At 29.9% G+C, this 17,776-nt stretch overlaps 1 protein-coding gene across 3 annotated transcripts in view; it reads left to right on the forward strand.

Moving 5' to 3' along the window:
* Mcu (mitochondrial calcium uniporter) overlaps positions 1-17,776 on the forward strand; it is a 57,862-nt gene that overhangs the window by 4,000 nt on the left and 36,086 nt on the right. The window contains exons 1-2 of one of the 3 annotated variants that reach the window (XM_083048924.1): positions 15,613-16,088; positions 16,800-16,980. In XM_083048924.1, the coding sequence (XP_082905050.1) occupies positions 16,890-16,980 (91 nt within the window). In that variant the 5' untranslated portion in view covers positions 15,613-16,088; positions 16,800-16,889. Of the gene's footprint in view, positions 1-15,612; positions 16,089-16,777; positions 16,981-17,776 lie in introns of those variants that run through there. The other 2 variants (XM_083048923.1, XM_083048925.1) reach the window with 2 other exon arrangements.

Raw genomic sequence — 17,776 nt, forward strand, 5'->3', positions numbered from 1 at the left:
TTGTCAATCTTTTAAAACGTGCAAATTCCGCTGTGAAAGTCTGTGAGAAATGAATACGGAATGATGTATCGTATATATATATATATATATATAATTGATGACTCATCTCTCTAGTCGCGATACGCGAGAACATCGTCATCTAATGGAAGTTTACAATGAAAGATTATATTTTCACTTATTATATATATATACATATATATATATATATATATAGATCGGTATATTATTGAGACAACCGCGGATTTTTTTTCCTGTAACCTCATTACATACTACCTGACATTTCGCAATTGCGCGTGACTGTTCTTCTTTGGAGAGAATGCATTCTCTCCCGGATTGATTCGCGCAAAGAGAAACAAATGAAACAACAGATAAAACTCTCCTGTTAATTGATAGCGCACGACCTGATTACCTTACAATCAATTTAGATTTCGAAATTGAAAACAAAAGTTTTGATCGTCCTGAACTTGTATTCCGATACGCTTTGATTAAATTGCTATCAGACCGGATCAATCTCGTAGCACTTTGCACAGTATCGTGCAATATTTGATCTGACAGTCGCAAAAAAAGGCAATTTTCGCCAATCGATTTCTGTCAATCTATTCTCGATTGATGTGTCCGGTATAACAGCTGATCTGCATGAAATTGTTGACTCATCCACTCATCCAAGTGACAGACGTGTTCGAAGACGTTCGTGACGCGCATCATATGCAGTGTCATTGACGCCATATGCGTAGACGAAGGTCGATAGCACTTATTTCCGTTCCGTATATCTAAATAGCTTGATTTTTCACGAATAATAGCTGCATTTTAAATGTAGATAGATTTTTAGATTTTTAGAGTAACTATATATGTGACACATACGAAATATATAAAAATATTTTAAAAACATTCACATTTATTAGTCATGTGACAACTACCATTTACATAATATTTTCATATATTTTAATTTTTCGAATAAAATATGAAGAGGTTTGCAACGCGTGAAATTGCATATCAAGCTAAATATATTGAATAATTGAATTAATTAATGAAATGTAATTAGCCAATTTAATTAGCTTATTAAATAATGAATCGAATAATAATAATATCGGCTTTAACATATTGGAATATGCATTAGTATTATTAAATAGAGAGTTTTATTCTGTAAATTTTCTACAAAAATTAGTTTGTAAATTAGTTTGTAAATAAAAAACATATTTCAGTAATACTACACATATGTTATTGAAATATATCTAGATAATTATATATCTATTAATAATATACTTTTATTGACTAAACCTGCAGTATTATAAAAAATAATATAAAAAAATATTGACCATATATAGTGCAGCTTTCCTATTCGGCTTTAAAATACAAACAAACATCGCGCAAAATTTTTACAGTACGTAGAAAACAATTCACGAGTCATTCAATTTTAGCCGATGACACGAGTTATCAATTTCAATCTATAGTGAACTTGAATTTATTTTCAGTAACGTTTTAAACTTGAAAAATTGTCCTCGTACTTCAACAATGTCGAAACTACGCGCGCCAGTTACTGCGAAAATGTTACATTCTATTTTTTTCTCGGATTAAATTGTGATACATTAATCAAAAATTTCTAGGTTACGCGCAAAAATTAATTATTTCTTCAAAAAGCGAAATAAATACGAAACAATATACTTTTACAACAAGAATTGACTTATTAGCTATATCTTTTTGCATTAAAATTAAAAGTTACGGCGAAGTCTCATCTAAATGATTTGGCGAAAACTCAACAAATACAATTAGCTGGAAATCAAGAGTGCCGGTTTTTATCGTATTAACAAGTCTTTGAAATATCTAATCGAGTTTATTGCATATTTAAAAGTTAGATTGGGAGTGCAAGTAGAGAGAAATTTTCAAGAAAAAATTTTAGATTTTCTAAAATCTTTAAAATTTTTTAAAATTATTATACTTTTTGGATCAGAGACAATTAAATGAATATTAAATATACCTACATAGTATAATATATTAAAATATAAAATATTAAAACAAAAATATTAATAATAATAAATTAGATTTTTCGCGTTTCCGTAATAAAATAATATCTTTTATCTTTGGAAACAGTTTTTAGACGGACATTTTATTGTTGAAATATAACAATAAAATGTCGAATATGTCAATCTTCATTTCAATAAAGATAAATCTCACAAACATTACCGTGTTCTAGTGAAAAGTTTATTTCCGATATTGCATGTCACTTTTTCAGTTTTTGTTAAAGTTTCACGTTGGAGCGCACACATAATAGCCTGTACTTTGTTGTTCCGCAGAGTTTACGTGTCCACGATTTATACAAGTATGTTTTGCACGTTCCATGTCTCTCGACATATTTTATACTTTTCGCAAACTCTATTTAAGTCGAATTTTATTCGGAACGTTCTTTTACAAACATGCGATTACTCTAAATAAATGCTCTATTACCAAACTAACTGCATTGAATAAATATACTTTTGAAGAAAATATATCAAAAAAGACCGCACAATGTAGAAATTTTACTTTCATTGTATTTTATGTCGGCAAGCAATTTCAATAAAGGAATCACGTTATGATATATATTTTGTAGCATTGCAGTCCTTACAAGTATGAAAGTACACATTTCTTGGCAAACTTTGTCCAGATGCTTTGCCAAGTAGGTTTATGTGCCTTGCTATTTAAATTTGGTTGTTTATGTTGTACCAAAAAACGAAAAAAATTCTGCTAAATTATATCGGTTTTTGTATTATGTAATAACGTAAAAATTAATAATTTAGTTACAAAAAAATACATATATGTCTTTAGTTTTCTGAATTTCTTTTTATCTAAACATTTTATAATTTATTTTTAAGGCTGATTTTAACTGAATACAAAAATATTGTTAGAAGAAGAAGATTATGAATCTAATCTAATTTAAGCTAAATATATTGACTATTTTAATTTAGTTGAAAAATATCTAGACGAAGGAAATGAAAATTATATAAATCACGTACAAAATTGTTCTTATTCTCTTATTTCTTAAATAATATTATTAGACTTAAGAATGATTCGAAATAAAGCAGAATATTCGTTCGTCATTATTCCGCACACGTGGCTTGCTAAACCAATTTAAATTGCAACGTCTTATTTATTCGGTTTTATATTCTGGCATTAGCGTACGTCTTGCTTAGCTCGTAAAATTTATTATTAGTGAATAGCATTGTGACACATTAATTATTCTTCTCGATACAGACGATTTAAATTAATTTCGATACGCGCATTCATTGAAAATCAAAACTATAATAATACTTAATCTGATATTTACGATAAGTATATACGAATGCATTGTATTAAATTAAATAGCATACACAGATTTAACATGTCATTCTTCTAACTTTTTCATTTCGAATATATACGAAATAATTATTCTTAATCAAGACATCTCAATCAAGATATCCATTCGGATTCGTTTTCCATATCTAATAATTTTAATAAACAATGATGATTGCTAAATCTATATAGGCATGTCGAAGCGGAATTAGCTAAGCATTGTTATTCCCAGACGAGGCCAGGAAAGCCTCACTCCACCGTCAATAAATATTAAATTACTTCGCGAGAGAGAGAGAGAGAGATGCGCTCTGACATCTGCATCACGAAAATAAAGCTTCGAGAAAGCCATTTTTCCAATATTTGAACGAGTGTTCTATAAAACAACCGGCTAAAAAAAATATTGCGGCGTATATTTGCAATACATAAATAAATCTTGTCGTTTATTGCGCAATTTTTTATTTGCTTAATTATGATTAGACCCATTAATTCGATTAAACTATAATTAAAGTTATTCGAATAATGTTTGCAAAAAGCTACGTTGTATTGTGAGATCATTAATCTTCTTTAATTATTCTCGCACTTAATTAAATTAATTGCTCAATAACAAACGTGATATCATCGTAAATCTCACAATAAAGCTTCGTCGATTTCCGCTAATTGAGTGCATTGTGGTGTTCAAAGCAATAGTATTTCATAGCAATGTGGTATCCAACGCAATAACATTAGTATAGCAATCTATTGATTATGAAAAGCAGTCATAAACTATTGTGCAATTAATCAAACTTAATAAGCTATCCTCTGTATTGCAATAAAATTGCTAGGTGTGCCATTGCGAGAAGGTTCTTATATCTCTGGTGAATTCGATACTGCTCATCGACATGCAAACTTAGTAGCTTGGATAATTAATGAGAAATGTTAGACACGCGCACTAGTGGATAAAAAGCACCAAGCGCCACCGGAGTGCGAAAATTGGTGTGACCTCCACCAATTTACAGGTTGACGCGGTTGCTATCCAAGGGGTTCGAGACTGCGGAGGCTGCGGCAGGCGCCATGTGCATCGATCTGTTCTACTGCGCTCTCCCTTCGCCTCGACCGATTCTATCGGCGAAGATAATTCTTGTTCTCGCGCTTCTAAGCGAATCCTCGACATTTCCCTTGCACATTCGAAAATGTAACGAGCAATGGTGAAGTGTGTAATAATCTTTCGCGTCTATTAACGTACGCTCGAGGACACAAATGTTTGTTTTACTGAGAGATTTGGGAGATTTTTCCTCGGATTTTTCATTTATCTCTAACATCGACATTATATCATTGATCTTAACGCGAATGAAACTCGTTTGCGATGAATACTACGTAGAATACCTCGCTGCAAATTCTGAGATACTACAGACAAACGAACAAAGCAGCCGCAGTAATTTCCGAGATTGAAGCTCGGCGCTATGAGATTTATTCCCTGCTGGATAATTGAAATTTTAAATCGGTTGTAATCGGAGACCGTATATCACATGTAATACAAAACCTAAGATCTGTCTGTGACATCGGTTTTATTTACAATTAAATGTGTGGTATGTCATAATAAACAGACAGCAATTATATTAATATTCGACTATAGGAAAACAAAATTATATCCAAAAAATAAATTTTTGTTTGGCAATTTTAGTAAAACAATTTCAAGACTTTTGTACAAAATTAGTTTGATTTTGATACTATAAAATAATATTTTTATTTCAAAGCAGTTATGTAAATTAAATCTTTATATTCTGTATCGTTTATCTATTTATATTGTCTGTAACAAGTTTATTCTGTGTAGAGTTTCATAAAACACTCTTTAAAATGTCTTATACCAAGCATGTATATATAATTGATCGAGATAATAAAAATAAGAAGAAAATTAAACAAATATGCAAGTTTCGTGTTTTAAAACTGGCTCTTTTTACGAAAATATTCTTCAAAGAATATGATCGAATAAAGGAGATTATTTCGCTATTATTTACTACAATATACTTATAATCGTTATAATTGTTATAATGTGCATAATACAATTTTGTAATAAACAAAGCGAATTTCACGAGTGTTAACTTGTTTGCCGTTGACCGACATGTAACCACAGAAACAGTTCCAAATTATTGCGTGTATGCAATTAATTTTGTCCAAGTGGAGATTATTCTCTAATGAATAACATATTTACGAAAATAATATCGAGTTATTTCGTGCATTATTTCGTGTTGCAGGAAATCGTCTTAGCATTGTGTTCGTACGTGTATTTGTATTAATCGAAGATCATAAAAATTAGTATCCATTAAATGCAAGTAGTTAAGTAATATCTTTCCTTTCATAAATTTGATTTAATGGTGACCATGAACTTAGCAATAGTAACAGTATAAAATAACCAATTTGACATTTAACTAAATCATTTGATAGAGGCATTTAACATAACTGCATAATTATATATAAATTGAATTTCTCCTATTATTAATTAAAAATGTATTATAATTTAGAATATAATAAATATTTTAATTAATGTGAAATTATAATTCAAATTAACGATGTTTTAAATAAATTATAGTTCGAATTAATAATGAGAATTGTCTTCAGAACTTAAATGATAATATATAATAAATAGTAATAAATATTATATATATAATGCGATTTGAAATCTAATGTCTAAAATGTGATTAAAATATATGTATATATTTTTATAAATACCTATACATTCCCGCGATCAAGTTATCAGTTGAGTTTACGATTTTTGTTTTAACGATAATCGTCATTCATTTTCACAGTTTCACAGATACAGAATTTTATTGATGTAATAAAATTCACTCAAGTTTATATCTTCGCGCAATAAAATCGAGAAATAATTTAGAAGTCCAAATTAAAAGTTGCATTTGCACATTTTTTTAATAAATAATCTAGTTTAACAAGTACAAACCACACGTGCGTCATTGAAAAATGTCTTCTCTTTATGTATATAGATTACATTTAGATTATTAAATAGTTACATCGAATGCTCAAAAGACATCTCGCTCGATGCATTAAAAAAATAAACAGCTTGATTTACTTGCAACTAATAATGAATGAAAGACAAACGAGAGCTGTAATAGGATGAAGCTGGTAGATTTGCAATATTGAAAGCTATTATTCGTTGAGATCCGACAGTACCGGTAACATTCTGTGACCCAATTTGCAGCTAGCCGCGAGTACAATTACTGACAAATACTACAAATTCGCGATTCTATTGACGTATTCTCATTGACGTATTGAACGTACATTGACAAGAGTTTCTCCACTCGTAGAGTGTTATTTCGAACGATATTCTAGCACAGAAAAGTATAAACAAGAGTGATATTCGAGTTGTGCGCAACTCGAGATATCTTGTGGCCCGCTCTCTTAATGGAGATTCCAATTTCCCTTGGGATTTGTATTTGAATCTTCAGATAAATGAATTATATACTGCGTCATATCGCGAATGCCTCAATAAACTTTAAATTTATTGAAGAGATCGTAACTATTATTTTTTATTCGTAATAAAATCAAATGAGCAAATAAAAGCAGTTGAGCAATAATATATAAATACTAAGCATTTTTATTTTAACACATATTTGTGAATATGTGGTCTTATATCACATTAATAAAATATTCGAGTAAGCATTGATTCTGCTACGAGCATAAACATAAATATAAATATCTTTTTTATTTGATGCATATGATATCAATTCATATAGCCAAATTAGTGTAAATTATATGTATATAAATTCATATATTATTATGCATATATATGCATTTGTAATTTTTGCCATATTGTTTCTATTTAATTTTGTTGACTGATGTAAAATGTCTTTAATTATACGTTTGCGAGCATCCATGTCAAACGGCATTGACAATTATGTTACAAAATATTTATGAAAGAGAAGATGTAAAGAGAAATATACAAAAGAGAAATAAATTAATATGGAAATGAACTGTCACTGTTAAAGGACGCATCTGCGTTAACTACTGCACATTATTCATGGTGCATGCTCGCTGTAACTGTTGGGGGGATCATAAATTCAAATCTCATGTATCGCGGATTATGTTCTCTCACGATGAAAGCAAATCCTCTTTCGATTACGGATACTTTATTATATTATTCTTCGCGCATTTATACTTGTTTCATTATATATTTTCATCTGATTAAAAAATTTCGCAATTAAGCGCAACTTATATCTTGGCAGTATCGCAAATGATAATTATTTGTAAACTTAAAACACTTTGGTATACCAATAAACAAATAAAATATATCAATTTTTCTAATTTCTGTGTTCTAATTTTTTTATTTTATTGTGCTATTTTACGTGAACATTTAAAGTTACAGTTTATAAACCGAGGCCGCGCGTTCTCTCGTGCATTTTTTATCACGCAACTTTACTTTTTACTGTGAATTAGATTGCATTCGTCGTAACTTTCAAGTTCTTAAAAGATTGCCAGTGGCGTGTAACGTGTGTATTTCGTTGCCCTGACTCGATGCACTATGATTCATTTAATGATCGTGATATTAGGCAAGTCAGATAAAAAAAAATGAGAAAATATTTTTATGCATATACATATATCGAATGTTATTTAATCATTCTGAATTTCTGGCGAGTATTTTTATCTATTTATTTTAAATTCGATGGCATTATATCGAAATATCATATATCCGATTAATCATACATATATGCAACAACGTTTATTTTGGATGTTTATATTTTTGTTTATTAATATTTATATTTGGATAACATTATCAGTTTTATATCGTTAATTGGAAAAAAGTTACGCAATCTTATATATTTTTTCACAAACTGTATATAATACAGCTTTTCTCTCAAAACTATATATATTCTACAATATTATTACAATATAATTTTTATTAACAAAAGTAAAACAAACTTTTTTTCTTATATGTTGAATAAAATATTTAAAAAAGTATGAAAAAAAACATTGTAATTAAACTGAAAATACGATGGTCATACATTGATTATAAAACTATTTAAAAATCTCACTATTAAAAGAATATTTAATTCTACCAGTAATATGATAATATGTTGATATAAGAATTTGAATTTTTCAAAATTATGCATTCGCGATAATATAACGTTGTTATATGATATAAATAAATGTGTGATTTTATCTAAGCATTTAATATCAATCGATAAAACTTTTAACAAGTAGAGTTTAATGATGTCAATTTCAAGCCAGAACGAGAGCTTTGTCGATATCCCTTTAAGGTCCCAAGGCAATACGACCAAAGCCACCTTATTTCACCAAATACCCTTCACGCCCCCTGTTATTGGAGAACGTTTCCTAAATTTATACGAGCGCTAAAAGTTCACTTAACTATTCAGGATAAATTACGTATAAACGCGCGGAAAACTGAACGTATAAATTTTACAATATTGATATGTGCATTTGATGCTGCGCGGTATTCAATTTGTTTGCGAAATTCAAAAAACAATATTCCCTGCGAGTGTAATATAATCAGTGTACATTTTCACTCTACTCGGCGCGAAAATGCTTTGTAGTACAAATCGAAGGGTGGAAGCTGATCGACGCGATAAATAGAGATGCGTGTGTGCGTATGATGATGTACATACTTTCACAAGCATCGACAAACGGAAAGGCCGGACAAGTCGGACGGATTAATACGAAGAGTTCTCCTGGTTTGAAACGGGTGCACTTTACCATACTACTCCATCGATCCTGTCCAGCGTCCGGCTCGACATAGGGTGCGGAAAATGTTTTTAGCCCGTGTAATGGTGGTTGGAACGATGTTGACCGAAAGGGCTTATCAGCTCTATGAAGGGGTACACGACAAAATAATGAAATGCTTCTCTTCGCTTCTACCCCGACAAAGAATATCCTCACATTAATTACTAAAGCGTGTTACTAAAGTTATATAATTATATAAATATATATTTATATTTATATATAAATATACTATTTGACATTTTATTTAATATTGCATTGTGACTGTTCAATAAATCAAAGCTAATACTAAAAAGAATCTATCCTCTTTATTATCGTAAAAAAGCACGGTACCTCGAAAAAAAGAGAATACGATAACTTCTTTCACAATAACTTCTTTCATAATTGATTTTTCCACGGGTTATTGTACCAGTTATTATACTCGCCGTATCACAAAAAAAGCTTTGCCCTAGATTTTAATATCACATTTCTCTTTTCTTCTGTAGTCCACTTTTCGCGTCATATATGGATTTAAAAAATGTATGATGTATCTTTAAAGATACATCACATTTTTTACAACAAATCGCAAATTATCTGATTATTAACTGAAGACACTGTTAATTGAAATATATATGTTACAATATCTTTCAACACTTGATGAAAAATGATGATGGTTTAAAGTTATGATAAAGTGATATTTAGATATAGCATGATGGAAAGATGAGGTAGAGGATAAAATTACGTAGTCTCAATGTTAATTAAAAACTGCAAAATGTAATACACGTTCCGTTGCAGCTTTGCGATCTCAATATAACTTTATTACTCGATATGGATACTGAAACCATGCTTTCAATGAAAGTTCCTACAAATTCAAATTAATATCCTTATATGATCCAGCAATTAATAATGCATGAGACAAGAGAAAAGTTGCAATGCATGAATATATATGAATTGTAGTGATATTAAATGTGTTTGGACTGACATGATTTTCAGCCATATATTTGAAAATTGAATGTAACAGAAGGAAAGTACATAATGTGAGATTTAGCCTTTGCAGGTAGCCAATTAAGAAATTATTACCAGGCTGACCAAATATTGAGTTGAAGTTTGTTGAGCCGTGATACACGCGTATCTCATTAAATATGGTACGAAGATATTATGTTCCATCCAGGAAATATAAAATAATCCATAAATGATAAAATATTTATAACAATTTGTTTGATTATAACAATTTGTTTGATTTATGACAATTTGTTTGAAAATTTATGCAAAAAATATTTCTTAATTTAATATTTATTTTATTCTTATAATATATTTTTGCTGACATAAGCACGTATTTAAAAAAATTACATTGTACAAATCTTTCTTTCTTTTATTTGTCACACACATATATGTATATCTATGACATAAAAATATGATATTTATGTTATAATTCAAATATATTTTTTTATAATATATTTTTGAATAAAAAGGCTATATATATTGCAAATTTTCTCTTAAATCATTTGATTCTCTTAAATCATATTGATTAATCTTGATAATAAATTATGTTTTCATAGAAATCTTCCAAATATTTTAATTTTGGCTGACAACCAATCACAGACAATTACTTTCGGATATACTGTATGCGCGTGTTGAATGCTCATATAAACTGCTCATACATTATAATTAGAAATATCACTTAAATTAAGAGGATATGATTCATCAGTGTCACGGGAGTTATCATATCTTACGAAGATTATAGACACACCTAACTAATTAAATTTTTAGAAATCAAATATCATTGTACAGACTTTCGGAATTAATGAAAAGTGAACGCACAGCGTTATTTCTTAAGAAATTCTATTCTCCTTCGACAGATAAAAGCGAATCAAACATCTCTAAATCAAGAAATATAATATCTTCAGAAATTGCAAATTCCAAAATAAATAGTTTCGGATCTTTTTTGTTTTTAGTTTTAACGAAAGCTTTTCATTCTCATCGTCAGTTATGATACTTTTTTGTAAATCCATTATTACAATATTTTACTGAAAATCGAAAAAGATACTTTAGCAGCAAACAATCGATAACAGCGTGTCTTCTGTGGTGTGATTTTCTTTAATAGTGTTACACAACAGAGCGTATCGATTAAATTTTCAATTCACATTACAGACATTGCATGGGTATTCTATTTAAAAGAAATCTATTAAAAAATTTATTCGATAATGCATAAATAATGACTAATGTGGTTGAGATGTACGATAGACGCGGCATATGATAAATATCGTCAATATAGACCCACGTGTCAGATGCATTTGTGTTTCATAGCTCTTACTGTACGATGCAAATATTATTCCTGATGCGAATGCCGCAGTGGAATCGATGGCGACAGTTCGCAGGAACCGTCAGAGTAAACGCATCAGAAGTAAGAGGAGACATAGAAATAAAGTAGGGCAACGGAGCAAACACCTGACGAAACAGATATAAGAATCTTGAAATTGAATGCTTTCGAAATTGAAGAGATGTGGATTATATAGATAGATATAGTTTTCAGAACTCTCTCGCGTTCACTTTTCAAAGTCTTCTTGGTCATTTTTTTTTAAATTTGCAATCTGCACCAACGCCTTGAAATTCCACGCACGTAGGGAATTACAGTCCGCTCACGATTCGCGCGAAAAAGTTACTTAACTTGGAAAAGTTGTCTAACGAAGTCAGCAAAATAACGCGTTGGGAAAAATTATATTTATATATATTAAGGTATCTATAAAGAATCAATGTCATTGAAAAAATTAGCAGGAATCAAGAGTAAACAAAAAAATTAATGTTTTTTTAATTATTTGATACTCCTGTTATATTTATGTATATTTTATGAAATATGAATATATTATTTGAAAAATCTTTGATTTTTTCTCGTTATTTTAAGAATTAACGATAAATTCCGAAGGCAATTTCCTACTTCGCGATAAAATTTAAAAGAAAAATACGCTTTTATTTGCGCTCTGGAATGAATTCTTATGTTTTTTACTATATTATTTATCTCTTTCTCGCTTTTTCTTGAAATCAGTTTTTTTCACACATATCTGCGTTCACCTAAAAATAACCGAATCTCTCTTGGAGAACTGATGCAGCGCTTTCGAAATGGGATATACTCCCCTGAGAATTTGAATCCACTTCGTTTTATCCTATTTCGTTAAATCAGGTAACGGAAACATTTGTGCGTCACGCAACACATGCGTTATTTATACAATCAAATTTAAAATTTAATTTTTATGGTAAAAAAAGTATTTATAGTAAAGTTGCTTATAAAATGTCAAGAGTTTGCAATATTTTTCGCGATATCATGATTACATTTTTATATTCAACTTTCTTTCCATCATCCAATATTGCATTTCCGTGTTCTGAAGTGAATATGTGTGCTTTCCGATCAGAGATATCTCGGCTAATATGTTTTCGAATATTTATATGTAAAAAATAAAACGATGCATCATAAGTCAAAAAATATTTTTTTCAACAAATTTTTCCAAAAAATACATCAGTGAAAAATTGTAATTATAAAATAAAAATTGTTTATATCGTATATGTATATATACATATATAAAATATGATTCAAATATATATCATATTATACATATTTAGTGACGATTTATCTCGTATTATATTGTTGCGATATATTAAAAAAGTAAAATATCTCTTTAATATATCTTAAATACATTTTTTATAGAATAGTTAAGCTTTCCGGCGAGTCAATAAACATTCGTTGAATATTTTAATCAGATTACAGCAAACCATCGACCTTGTTAATGTATATTTTTATATTTATATTTATCTATAAATTATTATTGTTTTATCGTTATCGGATAATCGATGCACTATAGCTATAGAGTTGAGCCATTGAGAGACCATAAAATGAACTGAGACGGTGAACTTGCCTGATTTATAGGCTTCGTTAAACGGAATAATTGAAAGCCACACTCGATCCGCACATGTTTATAATGATTTTATTGAACTTTAAGGGGCTGCGCACAATAAAAGAAATAAGGAATAGGGAATAAAGAATAGAAAATAGGAACAGGGAATAGGGAACAGTTCAATATAAAACATATGAAATATAATTTAGTAATGCAGAATACACAGAGAGAATTTTCTCTTAAAATTTACCCTGAAAATCATAATCGTGGGACAATATGGTATGGAAAGAATTTTATGAGAATTTCTCTGATTAATATTTATCACAATAAAAATAATAATATCTATCACAATAAAATATAAAATATGTTTGATTAATTTTACTATCAGTTTAGTAAAATTAATCAAACATTTTGTATTTTATTGTGATAGATATTATTTTTATTGTAATAAATATTAATTAGAAAAATTCTCATAAAATTCTTTTCATACCATATTGTCCCACGATTACCATTTTCGGGATAAATTTTAAGAGAAAATTCTCTCAGTGTAGAGAGGAACAGAGGAATAGTGCTAAACTGATGAAATTTCTCTATTTTGTGTTATTAAATTACATTTCATATGTTTTATATTGAACTGTTCCCTATTTCCTGTTCCTGTTTTCTGTTCTCTATTTCCTGTTTCTTATTCTTAAATTTCTGTTTGTTATTCTTAAATTTTTGTATATAAAGTTAACATGTAATTTCATAACTCTTTTTTCTGAATTGCGCTCTAGTAGATATTTTTGATGATTAATACATATACAGATAATATGTTATATATGCATACATGCAATACACTCACCGATACGGATGCGCAACAGCGGAATTCTATACAAAGCGTTGATCTGTAACATATAAAAAATACAAATTATATGTATACAAAATAGTTTTCAAAATAATTAATATTTGAAAAAGTCAATAATGCGCAATTAAACTTTTATTTGTATCGTAAAGTATATTTAATAAAATTACGTCATAAAAATTATTAAACTTTTTAATTATTTTTTTAGATCTAAATTTATATAAAATATAATACAATTTTTTATTATTAATAATCTAATTATAATAAAGTTCAATGTAATATTTTTTTGTAAATTACCGTAAAATATCCATATTTATTTATTTATTTTTTTTTTTAACTTTATTCCAAATTTATTCTTAATAACTTATTTTCAACTTTATTTTAATAAAAATTTAAATAATAAATTTATATAAATTATATATAAATCATATATATATATATAATTTATTTATATATTTATATAAATTTATTTAAATTATAACCTGCTTACCGCATGGTTGCTCTGCCGATGCCCGATGCCTCCCCGGGCCTCCTCCTCCTCTTTCGCTCTTTAGCGTCTTTTTGGCACTTACATAGCACACACTCACGAAAATATGCAATTACACGCGCGCATTAATTAGCAAAATAAAATAATCGCACGACAATTTGAACGACACTCCCGACATTAATCGTACGCGACTCCATACGGCACTTCTGATTTTAATCGCGCGATACTTTGTGCGGAACTCCCGAGATTAATTTATTTTCATACTTGGGCACTCTCGATTTTAATCGTACGCATATTTTATACGCTTTCGTTAATTAGACGCGACGGATATTTTGAGAGAACAGCACGCGACAATTATAATTATACGAAGCTACTAACCGCGCGGCGCGACACACGAATAATTTACGCGGGATGTCGCCGCAGTGATGCCACCTGTAAAAAAAATTATAAAGATTACAGTCGTTTGCGAATTAATCGAATAAATTATGTAAATTATATTTATTCGTAAATTATATATTTTCGTCGAATGAACTAGATCTAAATACATATAAAATATAATAAAATATAATTTTTATATCAAAAGCTGTGTGTATTGTTATGAGAAAAAAATTTTATTATAATTTATTTATTAAAAATTATTAAAAGTTATTAAAAATGTTTTTAAGTAAAATATCCAAAATCCATTCTATGCATACATTTATGTAAAATGAATCGCGGAGATAAACGAGTGATTATTATAATTTTACAAGTAATAAATAATAAAATTAACGAAATAAATTATAATTTATACATACTTACGACAAGGTTGCTCCGCCGTTGCCCGATGCCTCCCCGGGCCTCCTCTTTTAGAGAACACGATTAATTACGACAACACACACGCATTTATCAAGAAAATAAAATAATCGCCCAATTTGAACGACACTCCCGACCGTTAATCGTACGTGACTCTATACGGTATTTTTCCCATCTTAATCGCGCGATACTTTGTGAGGAACTTGCGACCGTCGTACGTGACTTTGCACGCGGCACTTCCGCTTTTAATCGTACGCATATTTTATGCCTTTTGTTAATTATACGCGAGGTATATTTGAGAGAACAGCACGCGATAATTATGATACGATATGCTCGGTGCGTCGCACGAAATTTACGCGGTATGTCGCAGCAGTGATGCCAACTGTTTAATTAGAAATTATCAATCGCGATTAATCGATCGTTGAAAAGATCGATTAACATAGAGCGCTTTACTCGACTCTGATTGGTGGATCAAAATTTTGATCCACCAATCAGAGTCGAGTAAAGCGCTCTATGTTAATCGATCTTTTCAACGATCGATTAATCGCGAAAGATTGATAATTAAGCAGTTGGCATCATTGTGACGACATCCCGCGTTGTGAGACACGTCGCCCGGATCGTATTATAATTGTCGCGTGTTGTTCTCTCAAATATGCGTCGCATATAATTAACAAAAGCGCATAAATATGCGTACGATTAAAAGCGGGAGTGCCGTAAGAAAACTCACGTACGAATGTCGGGAGTTTCGCACAAAGTAGGTATCGCGCGATGAGAGAGAGAGAGAGAGAGAGAGAGAGAGAGAGAGAGAGAGAGAGAGAGAGAGAGAGAGAGAGAGAGAGAGAGAGAGAGAGAGAGAGATCGGAAGTACCGTACAAAGAGTACGATTAACGGTCGGGAGTGTCGTTCAAATTGCCGGGCGATTATTTTATTTTGTTGATAAATGCGTGTGTGTTGTAATTAATCGTGTTTTCGCGAGCGTGTGTGATTGTGTAAGTACATAAAGACTCCATATAGAGTACGAGTAAAAGAGAAGGAAGCCCGGGGAGGCATCGGGCAACGGCGGAGCAGCTATGAGGTGAGCAGGTTATAATTAAAACAAAATATAAATTAATATTATATAAATATATATATATATGTACAACATTATCTGTATATGTATTAATCACCAAAAATTAACTAGAGCGCAATTCAGAAAAAAGAGTTACAAAATTACATGTTAACTTTATATAAAAAAAATTTAAGAAATTATATGTGAACTTTTTCATTAAAACAATGAATTACATAATTTTCTTTAAAAAATTAAAAAATATATGCCAAGCAAATAAAAGTATTAAAAATTCTCGTTTTTTTCAGGTACATTTACATATTATGAACATGTGATTAAAACTTTCTGGCGATTATTTCTGTGTAATATATTAAAATATACAAATATAAGGGCTGCGAACAATAAATGGAATAAGAAAAGGAGTAGAGGACAAAAAACAGGAACAAGAAATAAGGAACAATTTAATATAAAACATATGAAGTGTAATTTAGTAACGCAGAATAGAGAAATTTCATCACTTCGCCTTAGTACTTTTCCTCTGTTCTTCTATTTTGCGTTACTAAATTATATTTCATATGTTTTATATTGGACTGTTCCCTATTCCCCGTTTTCTGGTCTTTATTTCCTGTTTTTATTTCTTTTATTGTGAGTAGCCCCTAATAATGTGTTTTCCACACTCATCATATTTATGTTCGGAAATATCAATTAACCAACAACAGAACCTGCTATTGCGTCTTTCAGGAAACGTGGTGCAGACGATGGTGGCATATTTCTCAAAGGAGTTTCTCTCTATCGGCCAATTCCTATTCGCCGAGGTTAAATCCGCTTCTGATGAAGCAACTGAAAGAGCCTAAAGCCACGGAAAAACAAGAAACCACGAAGAAAACTGCAAGAGCTACGTCAGCGGATATTGAAAGTCCCGGTGAGTTATATCTTGTCTTAAAAAAGAAACAAGCGGAGTATTATTTTATAATAAGATATAATTTAATATAGAAAATTATTTTTCTATATTGCCATGTCTGCAGCATTTTTACAAAGCTGCAAAATTTTAACACATTTAACATAAAAATGAGAATTTTTTAATTTCTCGTCATATCAAATGCGACTTGAAGAATGTATTCCTCGAGAATTTTCGAGAGAAAATTGAAACTACTCTCTTACTAAAGTTTAATTAATCGATACAATTTACTGAAATTTTTAACTTTTGATGCGTGCGAAATTGCTCCGAAATTTGCACAACATGCACTTTTACGTTTGCAAATATATATGTGCAGATTTAAAAATTTTTAATATCACTAGAACGTTTAAAACATCAATTTTTGCAGTACGATACGTAAATAATGTTTTTATTATATTACGTAGATATATAATTAAAATTAAATCATATTCCAAGTAATCAAACGTAAAGGCTCTAAGGAATATATGTATATTATATTATATAAGATAGTTACGTGTTAATAGCATTTCTACGAAATATCCGCGAGACTCTCAGCTCCGCGAAATAAGGGGATACAAAATAGAAATTGAGTTCTTTGAGACACAGACATGAAACAGTTTCGGGTAATGATCTTCTCTAAGTCCAATGAAAGAGCGTCTATCTACGAGAAGATCGCTTTTCCGTACACGTCACACTGTACAAAGCTCACAGTGTACATTTTACAACATTACCTGGTCTGCGGTGGCTGTAAGGCCTAATTCACACTGAACCCTTTGTGACA

The sequence above is a fragment of the Prenolepis imparis genome, unplaced genomic scaffold (assembly GCF_030444845.1).
Source record: "Prenolepis imparis isolate NDT839.2.m4 unplaced genomic scaffold, iyPreImpa1.0 SCAF_10, whole genome shotgun sequence".
Lineage (NCBI taxonomy): Eukaryota > Metazoa > Arthropoda > Insecta > Hymenoptera > Formicidae > Prenolepis > Prenolepis imparis.